The sequence below is a fragment of the Budorcas taxicolor genome, chromosome 20 (assembly GCF_023091745.1).
Source record: "Budorcas taxicolor isolate Tak-1 chromosome 20, Takin1.1, whole genome shotgun sequence".
In the NCBI taxonomy this organism is placed as follows: Eukaryota; Metazoa; Chordata; class Mammalia; order Artiodactyla; family Bovidae; genus Budorcas; species Budorcas taxicolor.
In genome coordinates, this window is record NC_068929.1 from 43,561,233 (window position 1) to 43,589,042 (window position 27,810).

The 27,810-nt window shown below is 40.6% G+C and overlaps 1 protein-coding gene across 1 annotated transcript in view; it reads left to right on the forward strand.

The window, feature by feature from the left end:
• The window catches only part of ADAMTS12 (ADAM metallopeptidase with thrombospondin type 1 motif 12), a 382,516-nt gene that overhangs the window by 299,881 nt on the left and 54,825 nt on the right, over positions 1 to 27,810 (forward strand). The window contains exons 17-18 of the mRNA XM_052659198.1: positions 10,685 to 10,811; positions 21,074 to 21,284. Of these exons, the coding sequence (XP_052515158.1) occupies positions 10,685 to 10,811; positions 21,074 to 21,284 (338 nt within the window). The remainder of the gene's footprint in view (positions 1 to 10,684; positions 10,812 to 21,073; positions 21,285 to 27,810) is intronic.

The following is a 27,810-nucleotide window of genomic DNA, read 5'->3' on the forward strand; positions in this document are numbered from 1 at the left end:
TTACAAGCAGGAAAGAGTACTTCCTGATCCTAAGTTTTGAAAATGGATCCTGCCTCATTCGTTAAGCATTCTTCAAGCACCAGCAATGCTCCTATTTGAGCATATCTTATGTACTTACTTATTTCTTTAAAAATTTCTTTCTGACCGTGAGAGTCAGTATATGTAATCAGTTCACTGGGATTTCAGGGAGGAGGAAACTATTGGCCTTAAGTCTTAACCAGTGTTGTGACAAGTGTGAGTTTCAGCAATGGATAATAATAAAATCAAACCTCATTAGTTGATATCCAATTAATATTTGTACTTACTGAAGTCAGTTTCAATGTCCTTTTGAGCTAGAGAAACAATTGTATAAATCAGGGTCCTGCTGTTTGTAGTAAGAAGCTTACATTATTGGAGTATGAGGAGAGGATGAGTTAGATTTGCTCTATTCCCTGGTATCAGAGTGTGAAGTCAACCGTGACCTCACAACATTCAGAAAACAGAGCTGTGCAGGCAAATAATGTCCCATGATTAATGAGTGGGTTACAAAGAAGCTTCACGTTCAGGTTAAAATCTTTTCTCAGGAACCTAACATGCATTAAGCACTGTGCCAGGATTTAGGGGATATCATCTTAGAAACATCATGTATATATCAGAGTGTATGCCTCATTTATATCCTCACAGCAACCTTATACCATACTCTCATCAACATGAGGATGAGGAAACTGAGGTTGGAAGAGGTTAGAAAGACTGCCCAAGATCATTTGATACATGTTAAAAGCAGGATTCAAAACCATTTCTAATTCCAGTGGGGGTGATGTTAATGTTGACATTGTAGTTGTTGTTGAAGACACACACATACATCAATGTGTTTGAGCTCTTGCAGTGATGGGATTCAAGTTCTGAACCTTCATTAGGAAGGATAGATCTGAATTCACTGATCAAGGAAATCAGAGATGAAGGGAGTCAAAGAGCCAGAATATACAAAATATATGTTTATTGGGAACCGAAATTGAAAGTTGATAGATTTAGATGGACTTGCCAACAAGACATATGGTTATGTAATTCCTATTCTTCCCATCTTCTATGAAGTTAAGTGTTATTTCTGTTTATTTAAGAGAATTGTGGCAGTGTTTGTTTTCATCTTATATTAAACTCAAGGTTATGTCCAGTTTTAGAAGAATTATCAATTTTGTGCTAGTGTAAAATTTAACTTGTACTGCTTAACTTGCTCTCAAATGGTTGTTTTTTTTTATATAGTTTTTTATTTTTTTAATTTTAAAATCTTTAATTCTTACATGCGTTCCCAAACATGGTTGTTTTTTTAAAAAGATCTCGTTCTTTGTCAGTATTTTAAAGACGTGGTATACAGTATTTTGAATCTCTTTCAGATTCTGTGATTAAATATTCAGTGCTTGAGTATCTTTGATCTTAAGTTAAAATAGTAGGACATCTTACATTTTCTGCCACAGATCATTACAATAAGCTAAGTCTTCAGTTTATCCCCTCATAAATTAAATTTTTGAGTCAGAAAAATCTTTTATGTGCTAAGTTAACCATATAACAGTCTCCCTTTATTTTACAATCTCAATATTGAATTGAGAATATGATGGACTGTATTGTTCTGTTTAATTTTGTTTTGGTTTTGGACATAAGAAACTTGTTCTTTATATCAAGGGAAAATTTTCGCTCAAGATGATCAGGTTGAAGTGTATATGAAGATAATTTTTTTTAAGTAAAATTCTTAATTAATCTCTCACTGTGTGTTAGTCACTCAGTTGTGTCCGACTCTTTGCAACCCCATGGACAGTAGCACACCAGGCTCCTCTGTCCATGGAATGCTCCAGCAAGAAAATGGGACTGTGTTGCCATGCCCTTCTCCAGGGGATCTTCCTGACCCAGGGATCAAACCAGGTCTCTTACATCGCAGGTCAATTGTTTACCTTCTGAGCCTCAAGAAAGCCCCGACCGCTCACTTAGTTCAGTTCAGTTCAGTCGCTCAGTTGTGTTCGACTCTTTGCGACCCCATGAATCGCAGCATGCCAGGCCTCCCTATCCATCACCTACTCCCGGAGTTCACTCAGACTCACATCCATCGAGTCAGTGATGCCATCCAGCCATCTCATCCTCTGTCATGCCCTTCTCCTCCTGCCCCCAATCCCTCCCAGCATCAGAGTCTTTTCAATGAGTCAACTCTTTGCATGAGGTGGCCAAAGTACTGGAGCTTCAGCTTCAACATCAGTCCTTCCAAAGAAATCCCAGGGTTGATCTCCTTCAGAATTGACTGGTTGGATCTCCTTGCAGTCCAAGGGACTCTCAAGAGTCTTCTCCAACACCACAGTTCAAAAGCATCAATTCTTCGGCATTCAGCCTTCTTCACAGTCCAACTCTCACATCCATATATGACCACTGGAAAAACCATAGCCTTGACTAGACGGACCTTAGTCGGCAAAGTAATGTCTCTGCTTTTGAATATACTGTCTAGGTTGGTCATAACTTTTCTTCCAGGGAGTAAGTGTCTTTTAATTTCATGGCTGCAGTCACCATCTGCAGTGATTTTGGAGCCCAAAAAAATAAAGTCTGACACTGTTTCCACTGTTTCCCCATCTACTTCCCATGAAGTGATGGGACCAGATGCCATGATCTTCGTTTTCTGAATGTTGAGCTTTAAGCCAACTTTTTCACTCTCCTTTTTTACTTTCATCAAGAGGTTTTTTAGTTCCTCTTCACTTTCTGCCATAAGGGTGGTGTCATCTGCATATCTGAGGTTATTGATATTTCTCCTGGCAATCTTAATTCCAGCTTGTGTTTCTTCCAGCCCAGAGTTTCTCATGATGTACTCTGCTCACTACCAGTGTCTAAAAAAGTTTACTATATCTTTACAGCTTCATGGTGACATTCTCATTTCTATATGTGGAGACAGTGACTCCTATTCCTCTATAAAACTTTGGGTCTGATTCTCATCTATTTAGAATGTGATTGATTTCCACTTACTGCCCTTTTCAAGTAAATATGTATAGATAATCAGTTAACTTAGTTGTGGGCCAACATCTTTTTTATTTATTTATTTTAATTGGAGTTTAATTAGTTTACAGTATTATATTGGTTTTTCCATGCATCAACATGAATCCACCATGGGTATACACGTGTTCCCCATCCTGAACCCCCCTCCCACTTCCCTCCCTGTACCATCCCTCTGGGTCATCCCAGTGCACCAGCCCCAAGCATCCTGTATGCTGCATCAAACCTGGACTGGCAATTCATTTCATATATGATATTATACATGTTTCAGTGCCATTCTCCCAAATCAACCCACCCTCTTCCTCTCCCACAGAGTCCAAAGACTGTTCTATACATCTGTGTCTCTTTTGCTGTCTCACAGGGTTATTGTTACCATCTTTCTAAATTCCATATATATGCATTAGTATACTGTATTGGTGTTTTTCTTTCTGGCTTACTTCACTCTGTATAATAGGCTCCAGTTTCATCTACCTCATTAGAACTGATTCAAATGTATTCTTTTTAATGGCTGAGTAATACTCCATTGTGTATATGTACCACAGCTTTCTTATCCATTCATCTACTGATGGACATCTAGGCAATTATAATGTTCTGGCTATTATAAACAGTGCTGTGATGAACATTGGGGTACACGTGTCTCTTTCAATTCTGGTTTCTTCGGTGTGTATGCCCAGCAGTCGGATTGCTGGGTCATAAGGCAGTTCTATTTCCAGTTTTTTAAGGAATCTCCACACTGTTCTCCATAGTGGCTGTACTAGTTTGCATTCCCACCAACAGTGCAAGAGGGTTCCCTTTTCTCCACACCCTTTCCAACATTTATTGCTTGTAGACTTTTGCATCGCAGCCATTCTGACTGGTGTGAAATGGTACCTCATTGTGGTTTTGATTTGCATTTCTCTAATAATGAGTGATGTTGAGCATCTTTTCATGTGTTTGTTAGCCATCCGTATGTCTTCGTTGGAGAAATGTCTTTTTAATTCTTTGGCCCATTTTTTGATTGGGTCGTTTATTTTTCTGGAGTTGAGCTGCAGGAGTTGCTTGTGTATTTTTGAGATTAGTCCTTTGTCAGTTGCTTCATTTGCTATTATTTTCTCCCATTCTGCAGGCTGTCTTTTCACCTTGCTTATAGTTTCCTTTGTTGTGCAGAAGCTTTTAATTTTAATTAGGTCCCATTTGTTTATTTTTGCTTTTATTTCCAATATTCTGGGAGATGGGTCATAGAGAATCCTGCTGTGATTTATGTTGGAGAGTGTTTTGCCTATGTTCTCCTCTAGGAGTTTTATAGTTTCCGGTCTTACGTTTATATCTTTAATCCATTTTGAGTTTATTTTTGTGCATGGTGTTAGAAAGTGATCTAGTTTCATTCTTTTACAAGTGGTTGACCAGTTTTCCCAGCACCACTTGTTAAAGAGATTGTGTTTTCTCCATTGTATATTCTTGCCTCCTTTGTCAAAGATAAGGTGTCTATAGGTGCATGGATTTATCTCTGGGCTTTCTATTTTGTTCCATTGATCTATATTTCTGTCTTTGTGCCAGTACCATACTGTCTTGATGACTGTGTCTTTGTAGTAGAGCCTGAAGTCAGGCAGGTTGATTCCTCCAGTTCCATTCTTCTTTCTCAAGATTTCTTTGGCTATTTGCAATTTTTTGTATTTCCATACAAATTGTGAAATTATTTGTTCTAGCTCTGGGAAAAATACTGTTGGTAGCTTAATAGGCGGAGAAGGAAATGGCAACTCACTCCAGTGTTCTTGCCTGGAGAATCCCAGGGATGGGGAAGCCTGGTGGGCTGCCGTCTATGGGTTCGCATAGAGTCGGACTCGACTGAAGTGACTTAGCAGCAGCAGCAGCTTAATAGGGATTGCCTTAAATCTATAGATTCCTTTGTGTAGCATCCTCCTATTCACTATATTGATTCTTCCGATCCATGAACATGGTATATTTCTCCATCTATTAGTGTCCTCTTTGATTTCTTTCATCAGTGTTTTATAGTTTTCTATATATAGGTCTTTCATTTCTTTAGGTAGATATATTCCTAAAGTATTTTATTCTTTTCGTTGCAATGGTGAATGGAATTGTTTCCTTAATTTCTCTTTCTATTTTCTCATTGTTAGTGTATAGGAATGCAAGGGGTTTCTGTGTGTTGATTTTATATCCTGCAACTTTACAATATTCATTCATTAGTTCTAGTAATTTTCTGGTGGAGTCTTTAGGGTTTTCTATGTAGAGGATCATGTCATCTGCAAACAGTGAGAGTTTTATTTCTTCTTTTCCAATTTGGATTCCTTTTATTTCTTTTTCTGCTCTGATTCCTGTGGCCAAAACTTCCAAAACTATGTTGAATAGTAGTGGTGAGAGTGGGCACCCTTGTTTTGTTCCTTACTTTAGGGGAAATGCTTTCAATTTTTCACCATTGAGGATAGTGTTTGGTGTGGGTTTGTCATATATAGCTTTTATTATGTTGAGGAATGTTCCTTCTATTCCTGCTTTCTGGAGAGTTTTTATCATAAATGGATGTTGACTTTTGTCAAAGGCTTTCTCTGCATCTATTGAGATAATCATACGGCTTTTATTTTTCAATTTGTTAATGTGGTGTATTACATTGATTTGCGGGTATTGAACAATCCTTGCATCCCTGAGATAAAGGCCACTTGGTCATGATGTATGATCTTTTTAATGTGTTGATAAAGACGCCACAAAAAAAGAAAACTACAAGCCAATATCACTGATGAACAGAGATGCAAAAATCCTTAAAATTCCAGCAATCAGAATCCAACAACACATTAAAAAGATCATACATCATGGGCCAACATATTGATTGGCACCTTAATTACTTAGAATTTCTTTGCGGGCTGTGTTCAGTGTGTAAGTTAAAGGGTCAAAAGGCAAGCCAGATTTAAAAGCCAAGATCATTTTTCTTTTTTGAATTACAGGAAAAGGTCAGGGTCACATAGATTCAACCTAATCTGTTACACTTTCTGCATTTGCAGTGTTACATCATGATCACTACTCTTAAAATGATGACTGATTCTGACCCCCTCCACAAAGAGGTATTACAATATCCTATGTCAGAGGAAGATTCTGTTGTTTCAGCAGTTGGTATACAGAGTTGATTGATGACTATGCCACTCATAATTAATGATTTCAGTTTTTTATTACAGTGGAGACGTTATCAGTCAGGGTTCCTGCACACCCAAACAGAATACCTTGACTACTTTCAAAGGTGTGCGTAGGGCTTAGGGAAGCCAAGAAAAGTAATTCATTACCTCTGTCCATCCATTAATAGTAGAGGATGGAGGGAACAAAGCTACTATCCTAGGCCTAAAGAAGTAAAAGAAGGAGCAGTTTTCCAAAGAAACAGTGTCTCCATTCCCCAAATCTAATTGGAAGCCACAGCAATCCATAGTATCAGCTTCTTCAGAGTGGATCTGGAGTGAAAAAAAAAAAGAAATGAAAACAGAAAACACAGGAGAGGATGAAATGAAAAGTCAATAAAATCAGTAGTGGTGAGTTTCCTAGCAAGCCAAGCTCATTGGTAGCTCTGGGTCTTGACTCAAGAAAAGAAGGCAGCTAGCATTTATTGAGTACTATTCCAGTTACTATTGCTGTATAACATAGCAACCTAAATTTAGTGTACTAAAACAACCATTTTACTATGTTCTATAGGTAAGATTGGGCTTCTTACCTATAAAATTGAACTGGTAAAGAACCTACCTACCAAAGCAGGAGATCTAAGAGACTCAGGTTCAGCCCTGAGTTGGGAAGATGCCCCTGGAGAAGGGCATGGCAGCCCACTCCAGTATTCTTGCCTAGAGAATCCCATGGACAGAGGAGCCTAGGGGACTACAGTACATGTGATCACAAAGAATCGGACACAATTGAAGCAACTTAACATGCATGCATGTACGTAGGATTCTGTAGGTCAGAAATTTAGACAGGATACAGTGGGGATGGCATGCCTTAGCTCCACAGTGTTTGACACCTCAGCTAGGAAGACCTGGATGGCAAAGAATTATTCAAATACCTAGGAGCTGGAATCATCTGGAGGCTTCTTAACTCATGATTGACAGTTGGGCTGGATAACTCACTAGGGACTGTCAACTGGAGTAGCTATACCTGATATCTCCAAGGGTGGGGGCTTCCTACTTCATGGCAGGTGGAGGGTCTTGAGAGTGACAGATTCTAAAGAATTGGAGGGAAGCCACATGGTCTTTTGTGACCTCACCTCTGAACTCACATAACTTCATTTCTGCATTCAGTCCAAAGTCAGGGCAACTAGAAAAGAATATGCCAAAAGAGAGAGTATTGTTGTAGCCATCTTTGGGAAATACACCTTGTCACCAAGGCAATCAGAACTAGCAACGTGGAGACATTCTGATGGCAGTTGAAACAAACTTCTCCAAGTTCATGGTAAAATTTTGTTAACCAGAATTCACTTATTAGCCACTGTTTTCCATGATTAAACTTTATCTTCTTTTCATGGATTATAGATTATAAAAGTAGAAGACACTCCCAGAAATAAACTAGCTCAGCATCACACTCTTAAACAGTCTGAAGTCATTATTCTCATTTTGTTGCAGTTAAACTAGAAATGAGTAGAAGGAAAAATAGAGACTTGAACCTAGGACTCTTGGATTTTATTTGTCTTATTTATTTAATTAGAATTTAATAAGGGGTGGAATTATAGATTAAATTTTACGAAGTGAACAGAGAACCACCTGAGTAGAGTCAGAAGCACCCGGCCAGGTATTGTGTTCCTATAACCTGGGATAAATCAGTCTACTGAGTTGGGGCCCCTCATTGGAAGGTTTGGGCTTAGCTTTGTATCTATGAAGTGAGAACTCAAGTGCTAGAAGAATAGATTAGTAGTCTGTAGTGTTGAAGAAGACTCTTGAGAGTCCCTTGGACTGCAAGTTCAAACCAGTCAATCCTGAATATTCTTTGGTAGGACTGATGCTGAAGTTGAAGCTTCAATACTTTGGCCACCTGATGCAAAGAGCCAACTTACTGGAAAAGACCCTGATGCTGGGAAAGATTGAAGGCAGGAGCAGGGGACAACAGAGGCTGAGATCATTGCATGGCATCATTGACTTGATAGACATGAGTTTGAGCAAGTTCCAGGAGTTGGTGATGGACAGGGAAGCCTGGCGTGCTGCAGACCATGGTGTTGCAAAGAGTTGGATATGACTGAGCGAGTGAACTGAACTGAGTGAATAAAATACTGTTGATTCATTTTAAAGTCTTCACTTACTGTTCTGCATTTCCCTCTGACATTTTTGAATTTGTTGTTGTTCAGTTGCTCAATCATATCTGACTCTTTGTGACCCCATGGATTGAAGCACACCAGGCTTCCTGCCCTTACCATCTCCTGAATTTTGCTCAAACTCATGTCCATTGAGTCAATGATGCCATCCAACTGTCTCATCTGAGATACAATCTTTGGCATCTGAATATGCAGGCTAGCCCCAGATATTGGCATGAGTCCATGTAAGGGCATGTGAGACAGTGCGTGGTAGGGGAGCTCCCCAGTTTGGGTCCCGCCAGCATTGTGGATATGGGGAATCCCTTCATGTCATTGGCACTAAAGCAAGGAGGTGACTAGCTTATTGGTGCACATGTGGCCCTTTAAATTCTGGGCTTCACCAGAGAGCCCACTTGAGGCCCAGATGCCCTGAGAGCTCAGGGTGTCTGTCTCTGTGCTGGCCAATTGCTCTCTTGCCTGGGGCCTCCATCTTTAGTCTTCCCACCCAGCCTTTCCTATTTTGCATGGAATCATTGGCCCTCTCAGGAGAGATGATGACACTCTTCCTACCTGCCCTCACCTCTTAACCCATGACGTCTGGCCACTCCTCTACATTCTCTTGCCAATGATGTCCTAGCTATTAAAGCCAGTGGTCCTTTCTTTTCCCTTCTTAACCTGTATGACTTCACTGTGCCCTGTTTTCTCATCTGTCAGTTAGCAATAGTAATAGTGTTGACCTCATTGGGTTGTGAGGTTTTAATTATTATACATCATAGTAGATAATAGGTGCTATGTTATACATACACATGCTTACACTTATATATGTGTATATATTTGTCTGGGACATAGGTAGTCACACACACACAGAAACACATACACACATACAAGTCTGAACAGTGCCCTGGGCAAGGCAAGCACTACATGGGTTAGTTATTACTCAGTTAGTTAGTGTTAGTCACTCAGTTCAGTTCAGTCTCTTAGTCACGTCCAACTCTTTGTGACCCCATAAACTGCAGCATGCCAGGCTTCCCTGTCCATCACCAACTCCTGGAACTTTTGGAACCCAAAATATAAAGTCTCTCACTGTTTCCATTGTTTCCCCATCAACTTACCATGAAGTGATGAAACTGGATGCCATGATCTTTTGTTTTTTGAGTGCTGAGTTTTAAGCCAGCTTTTGCACTCTCCTCTTTCACTTTCATCAAGAGGCTTTTTAGTTCCTCTTCACTTTCTGCATAAGGGTGGTATCATCTGCATATCTGAGGTTATTGATATTTCTCCCAGCAATCTTGATTCCAGCTTGTGTTTCATCCAGCCCAGCATTTTGCATGATGTACTCTGCATATAAGTTAAATAAGCAAAGTGACAATATACAGCCTTGACCTACTCCTTTCCAAATTTGGAACTAGTCCATATTTGGAACAACAGACCGCTTCCAAATTGGGAAAGGAGTCACTCATTAGTGTGCAACTCTTTGTGCTCCCGGGGACTGTAGCCTGCCAGGCTCCTCTGTCCAAGGAATTCTCCAGGCAAGAATACTGCAGTGGGTAGCAATTCCCTTTTCCAGGGTATCTTCCTGACCCAGGGATCGAACCCAACTATTATTCTATATCCAAAGTCAAATCCAGCCCTGACGTAGGCTGTGTTCACCTGCAGACCCAGTGTTTTCTATGTGCTTCTCTTTCTTACTTACTAACCTGGTGTCAAAGGCAACAGTATGTTCAATCCCTGCTGTCAGAACCCTCTACTTTAAAAAACATAACCTCTCAACTTCACAACATTATTTTGAATTTTATTCCTGTCTTTCAGAGTTTACAAGCCCCAGCTAATGTAAAGCTCCCATTCCTCTCTTCTTTTATTAAACTAAATAAGTCTGATTGTGTTGCAACAGCTGGTGATAGCATCTGCTTTCAGTATTTAAATCTCACTTTGTGTTTTATTTGGTATATGTATGTTAGTCTTGTCTCCACAGCTAGAGTGGAATCTGTATACTAGATTACATATTAATTTGCCTATATCATCTGTGGTCCTTACTTAGGAAGATATTTTTCACCCATTGCGTTCAGCAGCGTGAGCAGATTTAAAGAGATCCCCATTCCTATTTTAAAAACCAAATACTCTGGACTTCCCTGGTGGTCCACTGGTTGAGACTTCACCTTCCAATGTGGGAGATGTGGATTTGATCCCTGGTTGGAGAACTAAGATTCCACATGCTTCATGGCTAAAAGGCCAAACCATAGAACAGAAGTAGTAATGTAACAAATTCAATAAAGACTTTTAAAAAATGGTCCACATTAAAAAAAAAAAATCTTTAAGAAAATAAAGACCAAATACTTTATGGACAACTTTCTCATCAGTTATAGGCATGATCAGGGGCCTCATCAGACACTAAGAATGTGGGCTCAGGTTTAATACGTGCAAACCTTTCTGTTAAACCCCCAGGTATCCGCCGCCAGACTGCCCATTGTGTGAAGAAGGGTCGTGGGATAGTGAAAGCTACATTCTGTGACCCAGAAACACAACCCAATGGGAGACAGAAGAAGTGTCATGAAAAGGATTGTCCACCCAGGTAACTGTTGGTAACAGCTCGAGCTCTGTGTGTCTGCCTACCATGGTGTCTGATTTCATAGTAATCAAGGGCTCAGTGATACAGGAGGGCTGAGTGGCTTCATTATTAGAATAAATATACGCAAGCTGTCACAGGTTTCTGTGGCTATGCTATTAGAACCTGTGACAAGGTGTGAGTGGGGAACGTTTTCTCCCCAGAGAACAGTATTTCTTACAAAGCTCGTGTGATCTATGTTTAATTATTTGGTAAGACTTAAGTCCCAAAACACTGTTGAACAGAATGGTGTGTAGATCATCCTAAAATTCTTTAGCTAATTGGTTTGGCTTTTCCGGGAGCACCTTACCAACCAGTGCAATAGTAGCTTATGGAGAATATGCTGACACTTTTGGACCACTGCCTTGAAAAGTGGACTTATAGATCAGGCTTGTTCAATCTCAGCACTGTTGATATTTGGGGCTGGATAATTCTTTGTTGTTGGGGGCTGTCACATGTTTAGCAGCATCCCTGGCCTTGTGTCCATTTAGAAGTTTGTAGCATTTCATCCTCCCCGTCCAGGTTGTAACAACCATAAATGTCTCCAAACTTTGCCAAATCTCTTCTGGGGGAACAAAATCACCCTTGGTTGAGAATTGCTGTTAATAGAGGTATTCACCTACTCCGAATCATATAGAATCAAGTTTATAGAAGGCAGCTGGGATGTTATTATGAGGGACATTTGTTAAAAAGAGAGAGAAAGAGGGGTAGGGGAGAGGAAAAAAAAGAAAAAAGAAGGGAGGGAAGGAAAGAAAGAATTAATTGTGGGGAGTGTTTTCATCCCCTTGTGTCCATAAACAGAGATGTATTTCATTTGCAGATCCCATCAGGCATTCATTCCAGTCCCAAGAAGACACATTAAGAAGAGTTTAGTTTAACAGGAGGGGACTGGTTGGCATAATAAATCTACCGAGTGACAGGCAGAATTCTAAAGAAGAGCTGAAAGACTGGGATAAATGCCAAGTAACCAGGTCAAAAAGAAGCATCTAGACAGCTCAGCTAAGGCAGACAGCATCAATTTCTTCTGGTCTCAGGCAGGGAGGTCCCAGAGGCCAGGGTGTTCTCATCTCAGAGTCAGGTTGATTCTCTGTCCAGTTCTGGGGTTTCTTTCTGGATGGAAGGTGGTCTGTGAGGTTCAGAGCTGGACCCCATCTCCATCGAGAGAGGACAGAGGTACCACTGTCCTCTATCCTCGCTGTGGCTCTACCCTGATGTCTTTATTGAGTTTGTTACAATGTTGCCTTTGTTAGGTTTTGGATTTTTGGCCACAAGGCATGTGGGATCTTAGTTCTGCAAGCAGGGTTTGAACCCACACCCTCTACACTGGAAGGTGAAGTCTTAACCACTGGACCACCAGGGAAGTCCCTCCCATAACTCTTTCACTGGGAAGAACTAGGGACTTGAGGGGAGGATCAGGCCCCACTAGGTTTCGTATGTAATCATTGCAGTTTATATAGATCCTTCTCAGGGAAGAATGAGCCTGGAAAGAGGAATCTTTCTGATCACTTGCCTTATCTCATCAATAGCCTATCCCTTTGTGGAGTTTACGTGCTTCCATCATATTTATCTCCATCAAAGTCAATGACTCTCACCAGCCACTTCCTTTTGCCCTCACCAACTGCCAACCACCACACACACCCTGGGATGCTTGCCTCACTTTTCAATGCCACCCTTTCTGGTGAGTGGCTACCTTCTTAAAACCACAGCTGTTTAGTTCCTGAGTCTAACTTTGGCCCTAGGATTCAGGGACATTTTTATTATTTTATTTAGACTACCTGGGCCTTCCTTAAAATTACTGGCAAATCTTTGTTAAACATTCATTATTTCCCACAAGAGGTACGATGGCAATGATAACCATGGTACAGTTACATGTACTGAGCACTGTGATTTTGTGATATAATAAAAGCTATGTCTCTGGTACCTGGCTCCAGGCAGAGCTCCTAACTTGCTATAAGGCTGCAGTGGGTCGACATACAGCAGACCCCTCAAAGACAGGCAAGCCTTGTGCTAGGTTGGTGGGCACCAAAAGATGTGATGCAGGTGCTCACCTGCTGAGACCAAGAGAGAGATGGGGATATTAGCTGTGTCCATAAAAGCAGCATAGTCAGAGAAGACGGTGGATTTGGCAGCCACTCTCTGTTTGAGAAGAGTCATCAGTCCATATCTGACATTTTCTTATTCACCTGTAACTAAAGTCTTGGCCTCACTATTTTCAGAATTCAGTTCCCATAAAGGTGGTAATCTTTACCTATCTCTGCACTCTAACTACCAGAATTTTCTAGCTGAAGGTCATCCTATAAGATACAGCCAGTGCTAGAAGGAGACAGATAGTGGGGTCAGAGTCCAGAGGCTGATGGACAGGAGATGAGCTGAGGCTGGAGCCTGGTAGGCACAGGAAGAGCCTCAACAGAGGAATTCCAAGTGATACAGGCTGAGCTCTGGGGACTGGAGGTTGACCCTGAAGGTAGTCATGTAGTAGCTAAAAACTAGCCTCTGCAATATCCACTTCCTGGTCCCTGGAGCCTGCAAGTGTTACCTTATTTGGAGAAAGGGCCTTTGAAGATGTAATTAAGTTGAAGGGTCTTGAAATGGGCAAGTTACACTGAATTATTGATTTGGACCCTAAATTCCATCATAGTATCCTTATAGAAGCAGAGGGAAACTTCACACCACACACACACACACACACACACACACACAAACACACACACACACACACACACACACACACACAAGAAACAATATGGAGGTGGAACAGAAAGATTTGAAGACACTGGAGTGACAGGCCACCAGCCAGGGAGTGCTGGCAGCCACCACAGACTTGAAGATGGAAGGAATGGATCTTCCCTAGAGCCTCCAAAGAGTGCAGCCCTGCCAAAACCTTCACTTCATCCCGGTAATGCTGACTTGTCTATCTGGCCTCCAGAGACATAAGAAACTAGATTTCTTTTGTTTTTGCCACCAAGTTTGTGGTGACTTGTTTTACAGCAGCCCTAGAAAAGTAACACAAGCAGTGTAGTAATTAATGCCAGCATAATGTAAAGTGGGAGCTTCCCGGGTGGCTCAGTGGTAAAGAATCAGCCTGCCAATGCAGGAGATGCAGATTCGATCCCCGGTCGGGAAGATCCCCTGGAGGAGGGCATGACAATCCGTCCCAGTATTCTTGGCTGGAGAGTTCCAGGGACAGAGGAGCCTGGCCTGCTGTAGTCTATGGGTCACAAAGAGTTGGACACGACTGAGCACACACGTGCACACACAATGTAAAAGCAAGGGAGAGGAGAGGCAATCTCTTCACCAAGTCATAGCAGCACCAAAGCTTGGAAACTGAGTAACAAGAGCTTTCTCGGGATTTTTTGGAATAGCACAAATATGTCACTTCCTAAGGAAGCCTACAGCCAGGAGAGCTATATGAGACAAGTACACCAGCAAGACAGAGCTGTTGTCAGGGCTGGGACCACAGTCAAGCATCTGGATTCCTTGCCCAGGGACCTGATCACTGTCCATGGCCCCTGTCCCCTTTGGAGCTCTGTGGTTAGTTGACATCGCTTTAGCTTGCATTTCTAAGAGCAGCATTGTTAGAACAAGGTAAATGATGTGCATGCTAAGTAGCTTCAGTCATGTTTGACTCTTTGCAACCTTGTGGACTGTAGTCTGCCAGGCTCCTCTGTCCATGGGCTTCTCCAGGCAAAAAATACTGGAGTTGGTTGCCATGCCCTCCTCTAGGGGATCTTCCTGACCCAGAAATCAAACCCAAATCTCTTACATCTAGTCTCCTGCACTGGCAGGCAGATTCCTTTTACCATTAGCGCCACCTGGAAAGCTCCAAGGTAAATGATATTTTGGGCTTTTCTCTGGAATGCTTCCTAAGCTGAGTACACTGATGCAAAAAAGATTCACCACACCATTTTAAAATCGACCGATTCCACAGCCTCCTCTCACAAAATCAGTAATGAACCTCTGGTATCACCATCTAGAATGGAAATGTTGATGGCCACAAATAGGTAATAGGTTACCGGGCAGTCACTGTGCTGTCCCACTCAGCACAAATGTGACATCCAGTGCTCAGGTTTTCTTGGGGAGCTGATGATCATTTTTGTAGCTGTTACTTCTGCCACTGCACATCATTGTACTTCAAGGGAGGAAAACAATACATCCTATGCTCAGTTTCTGCTGTTGTGTTGGGAACATAATTTCCTCCAATTCCCTCCAAACAATTTGAAGATCATACTTAAAGAAGAACAAAGTGTATGCAATTTGACAACTCTTTAAAATTTTTTATCATTGAGTAGCATTTTTTTTGTTTTGATTTCCCTCTGATATCCATTTCCCAAGGTCTGAGTTTCTTGAATTTCTATACATGATTAATGCCTAGGCTCCAGCTTGTGGTCCTTAACGATCCTAAATATAGCAGATCAAGCCTGAATTTACCCAGTTCAGACCTCAAGCTAAAGCACAGCCTTTGGAGAGGGATATTAAAGAACCCAGTAGCATTTTTTTAGCTTGAAAGTAGAATGTCTGCCTTTGGTTTTGTTTTTACACCCAAGGTCACACATACATACTTACATGCATACATATATTTATGTTTAAAATTTATGATACCTGTGTTGGGATGGGTTGCTTGATCCCAGATAGCTAACTTTATAGGAGAAGGAAATGGCAATCCACGCCAGTGTTCTTGCCTAGAGAATCCCGTGGACAGAGGAGCCTGGTGGGCTGCTGTCCATAGGGTTGCACAGAGTCAGACACAACTGAAGCGACTTAGCATGCATACATGCATTGGAGAAGGGAAATGGCAACCCACTCCAGTATTCTTGCCTAGAGAATCCCAGGGACAGAGGAGCCCAGTGGGCTGCCATCTGTGGGACTGCGCAGTCAGATGTGACTGAAGTGACTTAGCAGCAGCAGCAGCTAACTTTATTAAAAGTTCTTTTTTAACATTTATTTGTCCTCATATTATATATATTATTCATATTCCTTTTGCTGTATCTGTATTGGTTTATTTAATGCCTCAGGACTAAAGTCTTTCTCAAAAGTAACAACTAGCAAATTCACCTGTTGTGCTTCTATTATGCAGTTCATTTTGTTGAAATAGGTAAGACTCTCTAAGGTCAGAGATTTTGACTCCTGAAGATGTTAAGTGGATACAACACATAACAGGTACAATTTCTGAAAATGTGTTCTAAAGTAGCTTGTGTTGTGTGGTCAGTCATGTCCAGCTCTTTGCAACGCCATGGACTTTAGCCTGCCAGGCTCCTCTGTCCATGAAATTATCCAGGCAAGCAAAAACCATCACAATATTGTAAAGTAATTATCCTCCAATTAAAATAAATTAATTTAGTAAAAACATTTTTTAAAAAAGGAATATTAGAATGGGTTGCCATTTTCTACTCCACTAAAGTAGCATATGATAAGTTAAATAGAATTTCATGAAATATTCCAACATAATGGATAATTTATAGCAGTCTTTCTTATTTATTATTGTGTTTCAGCTTCCCAAAAGATTCATGATAAAGTCAGGAGGTAGAGGGTAGATATTATCCCCAGATGGTAATGAGGTAGAGGTTACTAACAATTTTCAGAACCTACTGTTTTACTTTTCTCTTATACTTTATTTACTTATTTATTGGTAAATCTACACTGACATATCATTATTTCCCAAAGTCCATAGTTTAGTGTAGGGTTCTGACTCTTGGTGATGTACATACATTCCATGGGTTTTGGCAAATATATAATGACATTACCCATTGTTATGTTACCATGCAAAGTATTTTCACTATCTAAAAATCCTCCACACTCTGCCTGTTCATCTGTGCTTTTTTCCTTTGGCAACCAGTGGTCTTTTTACCACCTTTATAGTTTTGTCTTTTCCAGAATTTCAGATAGTGGGAATCATACATCATATAACTGTTTCAGATTGCCTTCTTTCACTTAATAATACACATTTAAGGTTTCTCCTGGAGAAGGCAATGGCACCCCACTCCAGTACTCTTGCCTGGAAAATCCCATGGACAGAGGAGCCTGGGAGGCTGCAGTCCATGGGGCCGCTAAGGGTCGGACACAACTAAGCGACTTCACTTTCACTTTTCACTTTCCTTCATTGGAGAAGGAAATGGCAACCCGCTCCAGTGTTCTTGCCTGGAGAATCCCAAGGACAGGGGAGCCTGGTGGGCTGCCGTTTATGGGGTCTCACAGAGTCGGACACGACTGAAGCAACTTAGCAGCAGCAAGGTTTCTCCATGTCTTTTCATGGCTTGATAGCTCATTTCTTTTCTGTGTGAATATTATTCCATTGTCGAGATGGACCACAGTTTATCAGTTCACCTTCTGAGGGACATCTTGGTTGCATCCAAGTTTTGGGAATTATGAATAAAGCTACCATAAACATCCCTATGTGGGGTTTTGTGTGAACAAAAAGTTTTCAGCTCCTTTAGATAAATACCAAGGAGTATGATTTCTTAATTGAGAACCCACTCTACTTCAAGCCGTTTCCATGCTGCCAAGTGATTTATTCATGTTAGCAACTCTGACTGGTAGACACTTTTATGCCATTGCACAGATGAGGACACTAAAGTCCTCAGATTCTTCCCAAATCACTTAGCCGAAGTGGTAGAGTCTAGATTTGAACCTGGTTGAAGCTACTGAGTGTTCTGTGCTGGTGCTCGTACACCGTGCTGCTGCCCAGGATCTCTGGATGAGCACGTTTTGGTGCTGAAATCAGAAATCCAAGTTTAAAATATTTCTCACACATTAAAACACAATGAAAAAATTGTTAAGCAGAAACCAACTTCAAAGCTAAATCATGCCTGCAAACTCACAAGGGTATTAAAGAAAGGAAATTAAGTTAATTTGCTTTTTTAAAGAATAATAAATGTCGATGGCTCTCTTAACATTATTTGTCTTTGAAAGACTAGTTCAGTAGTTTCCTTAGATATGAATTTCAAGTTGTAACATCTTCCCCTGTCACCTAATTTTCATGCTATCTGAAAAGTTCATACCGTTGTTCAGGGCTGTCATTTCTGCTCCTAAAATGATTTCATATGCAAGATTTAATCTTTTTATTTCTGGATTATTGTCCTTCAGTAATAATTTGTTTCTATACCCAATTTGGACCTTCTGTGTTCTTTCCCAAATGGATACTTAAGACAGATTTTTAAAAAAGATTTAACAAAAAGCTTCTGTTAATCTTAATGTAAGAAATCTGTGTTATATCGTCAGTGGCTTCCAGAATGAAAGTTTGCATGGCACACTCCAGGATGAAGTAGCCTGTTAAGAAAGAAATTCTTTGGAATTGAAAGTGTATCTGACTCCAGAAAGAGGTCATTTGAGTCTCTTTTCTCTATGACTTCTCTCTGAACTTTGGTTTACAGGAAAGCAAACTTCTGCCAGGCTCCAGCTGTGATAGTGCTCTGTATATTTAAATGCTCCATAAACTCTTATAACTCTTTCCAGCCTGGCAGCTGCCTGTAGGTTTTCATGGAAAAAGAATGCCTCATGATTTAAAACTCTTGCTTAGAATAGAAATTTCCTTTAAAATAAAATCAATTTTTATAACTACTGTCTTTGTACTAATAGCATACTAAATCTACAGAGTCCATTCTTTATAGAAAAAATTTCAAGATAAACAATCCAATTCATTTATCTGATGTCATAACACCATGCATGTGTGCTAAGTCACTTCAGTCGTGCCCAACTCTGTGCAACCCTATGGACTGTAGCCTGCCACGCTCCTCTGTCCATGGGATTCTCTAGGCAAGAATACTGGAGTGGGCTGCCTTGCCCTCCTCTAGAGGATCTTTCCAATCCAGGGATCAAACCCATGTCTGCCACATTGGCAGGCGGGTTCTTTACCACTAATGCCACCTGGGAAGCCCATCATAACACCAATGGTTTTTAATCCTGACTCCATATGAAAGTCATCAAAGAATTCTTAACACTGATGCCTTTGCCCTAACCTCAAGAGATTCTGGCCATCCAATATAGCAAGGGGGCCTGAACTGATAGCTGATAACTTTTGAAAGATCCGCAAGTGATGATCAGTGAGAATCACTGATACAGGCCAGGTCCATAGGACTTTTACCTAGTACCTGAAATGTTCAGATTGACTAATTATAGAGACAATTGAAAAAAAACAGTATGAGACAATGCATGATCAGTTATCCACTTGTACTTTAGGTGTGACAGATATGGACATTCTGGCAAGAGAAAAATTAATAGCAAAAATGGAAAAAGTTGGATTAGACTGTTGATTATATTCTGATTAAATGAGAAAGGTTGCCTTGCGGGGTGTGGTGCATAAATGTGTGGTCTGAGCCTTTTGTCCTGCTGAGTTCTTGTAATGTTATACTGTGCTTCTCAGCTATCATTCAGAGCATGTAAACAGTCTCCTGTTATAAATCTCCTATAAATATAAATGTAAAACAAGATTCTTTTATAAATCTCCTCGAAGAGGTGGGATTATGGCAGACACCAAAATGAATAAGCTGGACAACAGAACAGTTTGGCAATAGCTCCTGAGTTCTGGGCCTGGAAGACATTTGCAGGGAAATAAAGAGGGTGGATTTCACCTTAAACTAGGAGCAAACATATGTCCCCAGGAGTCTGTGAAGACAGCTTCAGAAAGAGAAACAAGGAAGTCTATTATCACCTTTTAGTAACATAGCTGAAAGCCCTGTAGTAAGTAGCTAGATAAATTGGACTTTCAGTCAGCTCACATTAAGGCCCTTCCAGAATGGCATTTGATTTATTTGATAGTGTGTCTGGCCTCCCACAGAAATGTCAGAGGTAGGACAGAGTAATTAGATTAACACAGAGGATATTTATTTGGTGTCACATCATATGGTCCCAATATTAGCTCTTTATCTGCACAAGATGGCCAGATGTTAAATACCAGGGACTAAATAAGTAATCTTAATTACTTATTAGCTGAAGAATATAATAGAATTGAGGAAAAGCTTTCTTCTAGTATTTTTAACCAGAGATTAAAAGTATGAGAATCAAAGAAGTCCTACTCAAATAAATCTAATATTTTGTAGATATAAGTAGTAGTACACAGTTTAACCTACTTTAAAATTTGATACTATCTCAAGGTCAGAAGATTTCCTTAAAGTCAAGAATAAAGGAATTCACATGCTATACTGTTTTCCCATGAAAAACAAATATTCTATTTTGTTCCTGCATGGAGGGATGAATAAGCAGACTACACATCGAAGCAATGGTGCCCCAAAATGTGCTGGGTCAAGACACCTGTTCTGTATTTGATATTGAGAAAGATTTGGACAATGATGAAGAAGGAGGAAAAGAGATGGCTCCAAAGAGGGTTCCTTGGCACTTTCAAAAGTGACTTTAGTGTAACCACGGGGTCCCACATCCTAGAACCTTGAGGCAATCAACCATGATAGCAGGTAGAGGAAAATCACACATCTTTATTTTTCCGTAGAGAATCCAGAATATTAATTTAGGCAACAGTTTCAACTATTCAACTTATCAAGAAGAGCTGACAAAAACCAAGAGATCTTATTTAATACATTTCTTGTTTTCCTACTTCTTTCTTTTAAAGCGACCAGTGAGAATATTCACAGGTAGATTGAAGGAGATGGAGGAGGGAGAGAATGATGACAACGCCCCTGACTGAGCATCTTCTACATAATTGAAAATTAATTAAGTGCATCATATTGAAATAGAAAAATATTCAGTTAGGAGCCAGGAGACTTAGATTCTAATTGGGTTCTTTTAGTCAATAGCAGCAGTTAAAACAATAATTATAATTACAAATGATTGAGCTTGTATTATGTCAGGCTGTGTACTATACACTGTACATAAATTGGTATTTCAGTACATTTAGTACTTCAGTACTAAAGTCAATATTGTTACATCCATTCAACAGATGTGGAGAGTAAGGCTTAAACTTGCTTGAGGTTTCACAAGAGAAAACAGGACCTCAGTTTTCTTGTTTGAGAAGAGAGGAGATTTGGTGGGAGGATTGTTTTTTCATTTAAAGACATGCTTACTTATCATGTGCTTATGCCAAGTGTTCTGCGGAGTTCCATAGCTGTGATTGAACAAGCTAGCCGTGGCCCTGTCTGCAGAGCACCCTCTACTGGGCTGAAGCATCTTCAGGGACCTCCCAACTCTGTAATCAGCGTTTCTGCTCTGGATTTCTAGCCATTGGTTGAAGTGCATGTGTATCGACTCGGGCTGATCTTTTCTCACATGTCCCTGTGTGTCTGCAGGTGGTGGGCAGGGGAGTGGGAAGCATGTTCTGCAACATGTGGGCCCCATGGAGAAAAGAAGCGAACAGTGCTGTGCATCCAGACCATGGGCTCGGATGAGCAGGCTCTCCCTCCTCAAGACTGCCAGCATCTGCTGAAGCCCAAGACCCTCGTGTCCTGCAACAGAGACATCCTATGTCCATCAGACTGGACAGTGGGCAACTGGAGTGAGGTGAGCCCAGGGGTTAAAAAGGACACCGGGGTTATTCGTGCTTCATCAGCCCTCTCACCCATCCTCCTCATTAACCATTCCAAAGTGACCAGGGGTGAGGTGCCCAGTGGCCTGTTTTCTGCATTTCCCACCTCCCAGTATCCTATCTTGCTTGTTTTCCATTCTTACAAGATCTTCCTCTCATTTGGTCAGATATCTACCTGCCTGAAATGACCTGGATCTTACATACTCAGGCTCACGACAGCTAATTGAAAAATCTTCAGGATTTTTGCCGGTCCGTTGTTAAACCATTGGGAACAAATCAAGGCTCTCCCACCTACCCCAAAAGCTGGCTTGCCAGACATTTACTGGAACTTATGTTTCAAACTAAAACTAAAGGAGAGTCACTCTAACTGGAATGATAGGCAATGTACTTGCCACTTAGAGAAGCCTCTCAAATCATCCATCTATTCAGACCTGATGAAGTTTTGAGATGTGTACTATTAGTCACATAAATTCAAATAGTGTTGCATTTCCCCACAGTTAATCTGATCTGATTCTCCAAGTATGACTGGAAATCCATAGGCTAGGAGATCATGAAATCCTTCCAGGCTTTAACTTTCTTTGGGTCACCAGGGGACCTAGAACTGTTAGGACTTTTGCTACCAGAGTCTGTAGTAGAAGTAGACCTTTGCTTTCTGCAAGGGTGCTGGAGTCTCCAGGGGCCTTGCTCTGCTTTCTTATGTGTATTTCAGTCAGTGGCCTAAAGAATGACCAGAAAATAAATGACTTTTAAAACCAACAGGCCAGAATATATTGATGGTTGTTGACTTCTTATGAGCTTCCTTGGGAAGCCACATCGTTTCCATAATAATGCTGCTATTGACCAGAGTATCTTAGAATTCCTCTTAGGCTCACCATCAGAGAAATGGAAAATATTTGATTCAGGAGAAAGCCGCAGGAAGTTGATTAGAATTAAGTCTGGTGGATAAAGGAGTAATCTGATCCATTTGGATAAGACCTTTGTGTTTAAAGTGATTCTTGATTATAAGTAATGCTATTGCTTTTCATAGCTTATAAAGTACTATCTAAAGAAGAATTCAGCTGTGCAGCAAAGTGAATTAGGTATATGTCTACATATATTCACTCTGTTTTAGATTTCCTTCTCATTTAGGTCCCCACAGAACACTGAGTAGAGTTCCCTGTGTTATGCAGTAGGTCCTCATTAGTTATCTATTTTATGCATAGTAGTGTATATGTCAATCCCAGTCTCCTGATTCAGCCCACCGCACTTCCCTCTTGGTAATCATAAGTGTGTTTTCTACATCTGTGACTGTTTCTACTTTGCAAATAAATTCATCTGTATCATTTTTGTAGATCCACATACAAGCAATACTGCATGATATCTGTTTCTCTCTTTCTGACTCACTTCACTCTGCATGACAATCTCCAGGTCGGTCCACAGCTCTGCAGATGGCATCATTTCATTCCTTTTTAAGGCTGAGTAATATTCCATTGTATATATGTGCCATCTCTTCTTTATCTGTTCCTCTGTTGATGGACATCTAGGTTGCTTCCATGTCCCCGCTGGTGTAAATAGTGCTGCAGTGAACATCGGGGTGCATGCACCCTTTTGAATTCTGGTTTTCCCTGGATATATGCCTAAGAATGGAATTGCTGGGTTGTATGGTAGTTCTATTTTTAGTTTTTTAAGGAATTTCTATACTGTTCTTCATAGTAGCTGTTTATTTTGTTATTTTTTGTTATTATTTGTTTAAAATTGGTGTTTATCCACCCATTTACATTCCCACTAACACTATAAAAGGGTTCCCTTTCCTCTACATCTTCTCCAGCATTTATTCTTTATAGATTTTTTGATGGTGGCCATTCTAACCCACGTGAGGTAATACCTCATTGAGGTTTTGATTCGTATTTCTTAAATAATTAGTGATGTTGAGCATCTTTTCATGTGTTTTTTGGCCATCTGTATGTCTTCTTTGGAGAAATATTTATTTAGGTTTTTAGATTGGGTTTTTTTTATATTGAGATGCCTGAGTTGTTTATATATTTTGGAAATTAATCCCTTGCCAGTTGCTTCATTTGCAAATATTTTCTCCCATTCCGAAGATTGCCTTTTCATTTTGTTTATGGTTTTTTTTGCTATGCAAAAGTTTTTAAGTTTAATTAGATCCCATTTGTTTATTTATTTATTTATTTTTTCATTACTCTAACAGGTGGCTCAAAAAAGATCTTGCTATGACTTCTGTCAGAAAGTATTCTGCCTATATTTTTCTCTGAGAGTTTTATAGTATCTGGCCTTACATTTGGGTCTTTAATCCATTTTGAGTTTATTTTTGTGCATGGTATTAGGGAGTGTTCTAATTTCATTATTTCACAGGTAGCTGTCTAGTTTTCCCAGCCCTACTTATTGAAGAGACTGTCTTTTCTCCAGTGTATATTTTTGCCTCCTTTGTCATAGATTAAGTGACCACAGGTGCATGAGTTTATCTCTGGACATTCTGTTTGGTTCCATTGATCTATATTTGTGGTTTTGTGCCAGTGCCATACTGTTTTGATGACCGTAGCTTTGTAGTATAGTCTGAAGTCAGGGACCTGAGTTGGGAGGATGCTGTGATGTACCAACCAGACACATTTTCAGAAGTAAAGGGCTTATATTCAGCTGTTGGGACAACTTCGAAGGGCTATCCCAGGACCAGAGCTTCTCTTGAGGCTGGCTAAACCTGTTGTCAGGCCTGCATCATGGCACCATCTCCCCCAGGCTGTATCCTGTTTCCTTCCCCTCTTTCTGACAAGAGTTGATTTCCAGAGTACTTCCTAATAAAAGCCATGCTAGCTAAACACCTGAGTCTGTCTCCTTGAGAACTTACCCTGCAACACTGAGCTAGACTCAAGGGTCTTCTAGAGGTCTCAAGCAACTTAGTTTTTAGCAGACTGTTTCTAGTATGCCTTCTACAGGGCAGCCATGATTCCTGACTCCCATAAGATGTGCCTCTTCTAAAATCTTTTCTCAGCCTCACTGCTCTTAGAGACCAGGTTCTGGGCAGCAAAACTAATTCCAGACTCTACCTACTGGTAGAGATGAGGCCCAGAGGATATTGCCTGACTTAGGCAGGATTAACCCAAGAACTGTTCGGGCTAATTGAGGATAAATTCTCATCATGGATGTTTGAACTGGGAATACAGAGATTTAAGATGAAATTCACTTTTTTGATCCAAGGCAGTGTTTCTCATGTTTTTTTCCCCCCAGTGGGCTTCTCTGGTGGCTCAGACAGTAAAGAATATGCCTGCAATGCAGAAGACCTGGGTTCAATCCCTGGGCCAGAAAGATCCCCTGGAGAAGGAAATGACTCCTTAAGTGCCTTTTTAGAGGCTCTTTCCTAATTGTCTTCCTCCATCATGACTTTATTTTCAAGGAGGGAAGTGGTTTGTGTGTGTATGTGTGTGTGTGTTGAGATATAATTCACATACCATAAAATTCACCCATTGAAAGTGAACACACAAGTGACCTTCAGTATATTCACAGAGTTATACAGTCATTACCACAGTAATTTAAGAATGTTTTCATCACCTCCTAAATAAACCCTGCATGCATTAATCATCATCCCAGGTCCCTACCTTCATTCCCCAGCCCTAGACAAACATTAATCCACTTTATATTTCCAGAGAACTGCCTTTCTGAACATTTCATATGAAAAAATTATATAATACATAATCATAGGACAGATATACTATGTATTTCTTTATGTACTATGTATATATCTGTGCTTTATACATAAAGAGGGTGAGGTTTTTTAACTCACTCCACCCCAGAACCAGTCTTCATTGCCCCCACTGAGAATGAATGATCCTATGTGACACTTAGTTTCTATGCAGAATTTTCCTGACCAGCTGCAGATATCAAAACTGTTCATTTGACAATATATGATTATTTTTAAAAAAAAGAATTCAAAATTTTGTATAAGCAAAGGTACCATCTCTGAAGATAACTATTTGAAAGCAGAAAACTCTCATTTGAATACAACCATTTTTTATAACTGTATTTCCAAAACTATTTCATTAGCTCAAAGTCACAATTTAGGTTTATATAGCTTCTGCATGCGTGCATGAAAAGTCACTTACGTCATGTCCAACTCTGTGACACTATGGACTGTAGCCTGCCAGGCTCCTCTATCGGTAGGATTCTCCAAGCAAGACTACTGAAGCGGGTCGCCATGCCCTCCTCCAGGGGATCTTCCTGATCCAGGGTTTGAACCCGCATCTTTATGTCTCCTGCACCACTTTACCATTTGCACCCCCTGGGAGGCCCTTATTTAGCTTCTAATTCTGTATATAATACTCTCAGTAGCAGCTGGGTGGAAATAAAAAAAGATATAGTTCCTTTATTGTAATAACTGCTAATCAAATGGGAGAGCTAGGACTCTCCAAAAAAGAAAGACAAAGGTGTACATGCAAAGAAAACATCTACAACCTAATATAGGCATGTTGCTGGTATTGCACTGATTCATGTGAACACATCAATAACAGGCCAGGGTATTTCCCTGCTGTTTCTGGGAAGGTATAATCACAGCCTGTGGCTGGCCTGACCTATTAGTCCACTGCCAACCTCGATTGCGTAAATTACAGTGTTGTCCAAATAAGGCTGAATGGGGTATTGTGACTGGTCCCTTTAAACTGTTTACCAAAAGAGTGTTGGCTGCATCCAAAGCAGTTAATAATTCTTGTCATGTAGAATTTACTAATTGCCAGAATCTTCATGCTTTTTCAAGGGACCACAATTACATATTTGGCTGAGGAGTCCTTTTCATTGTGTTTCTGTTTCTGGGGAGCAAAACAATGTGCCTCACTGGACAACAAGGGACTGAAATGTTGGCGCCAAGTGACAAATGCTGGAGTCTGTTGTTCTGAATAGAGGCCACTGCATAGTATAGTGATGGCAGATGTGGAATCCAGTGTCCAGTTCCACTGAGAGGCTGAGCTGCTACCTTCACTTAGAGATGTTGTCAGGAGAGGTGCTTTTAGTTAAATCAGCATCAGAATATTCATTGAGTGGATCCTCCTTTTTTCCCCCTCTGCTGTCTTGCTGATGTCTGTATACATTAGCCCACTAATGAGCTTTGCTGAAGCATGAATGTCTTTGACATTCTATACTGGGAAATGTTTTAGGAGATGACACAGGGTTTAAAAAAGAAAGTGAAAGTGAAGTCACTCAGTCATGTCCAACTCTTTGTGACCCTATGGACTGTAGCCTATTAGGTTCCTTCATCCATGGGATTCTCCAGGCAGGAATACTGGAGTGGGTTGCTGTTTCCTTCTCCAGGAGATCTTCCTGACCCAGGGATTGAACCTGGATCTTCCACACTGTAGGCAGACACTTAACCGTCTGAGCCACCAGGGAAGTCCTTAAAAAAGAAGTCAGCCAATAAACTTAGAAATGATAAAATCAAGAAAGGAGCAATTTTTCCTACAATTGCACCCAACTGATTAAGATCATATTCTAGACACCCGACTCCCACCCCCAATCTCAGGAATCAAGAATCTTATTCTGGTTTTGCCCAGCCTACTTTCTAGGCTTGGAGGGTCCAGAATGGGGGCTCTATTGCAAATGAAGATAAGTATCAAAGTTTCTGTGGCTCCCACTAGACACCCCACTTCAGTGACATGCCTTTTGAGAGGTGACCAGTCTAGTGGTGAAGAGCATGCACCTCCCTCTACCAGTTCCAAATTCTGGCTTTGCCCCTTATCAGATGTGTGAATTTAATCCCCCTGTGGTTACTTTTATTTTCCTGTGATTTGTTCCCTCCATCTCTAAAAATGAGGACTCTAGGGAAGTTATGAGGATGAAATGAGCTAATATTCCTAAAATTCTCATAAGAATACCTGGCATATAATAAGCTCTATACCTATAATCATTTTTTAGTAAAGTGAATAGATGGAAATAATAAGAATGTCATCCATCTTTTGTTGGCTGCTATCCACTCTATTTAAATATCTCACTTAATTCTTGAACTCTATGAGTTTGATTTTAGTTCATTAATTCCCATATTTCTCCCAGCAGTTAGACTAATAGATTTCCTGGGATAGTAATTTTCCTAGGTTTTCCAGCTGTGCCAAGCTGTAACTGAGCTAGTGTTAAGCCTCTCCCAGCCTTTGCTGATTTAGAAAGACAGGATTATCAGAAAGTTTGATGATAATCCATGTGAGCCCTTCACATAGTGCCTAGCAAATAGTAAAGTGAAAGTGAAAGTCGCTCAGTCGTGTCCGACTCTTTGCGACCCCATGGACTATACAGTCCATTGAATTCTCCAGGCCAGAATACTGGAGTGGATAGCTTTTCCCTTCTCCAGGGATCGTCCCAACCCGGGGATCGTCCCAACCCAGGGATCGAACCCAGCTCTCCTGCATTGCAGGAGGATTCTTTACCAGCTGAGCCACCAGGGAAGACCAAGAATACTGGAGCATTCACTAAATGAGAACTTTATTATCAGGCAAGAAAGAAGACAAGGGTCTGTTTTCCATGTTACTCTTA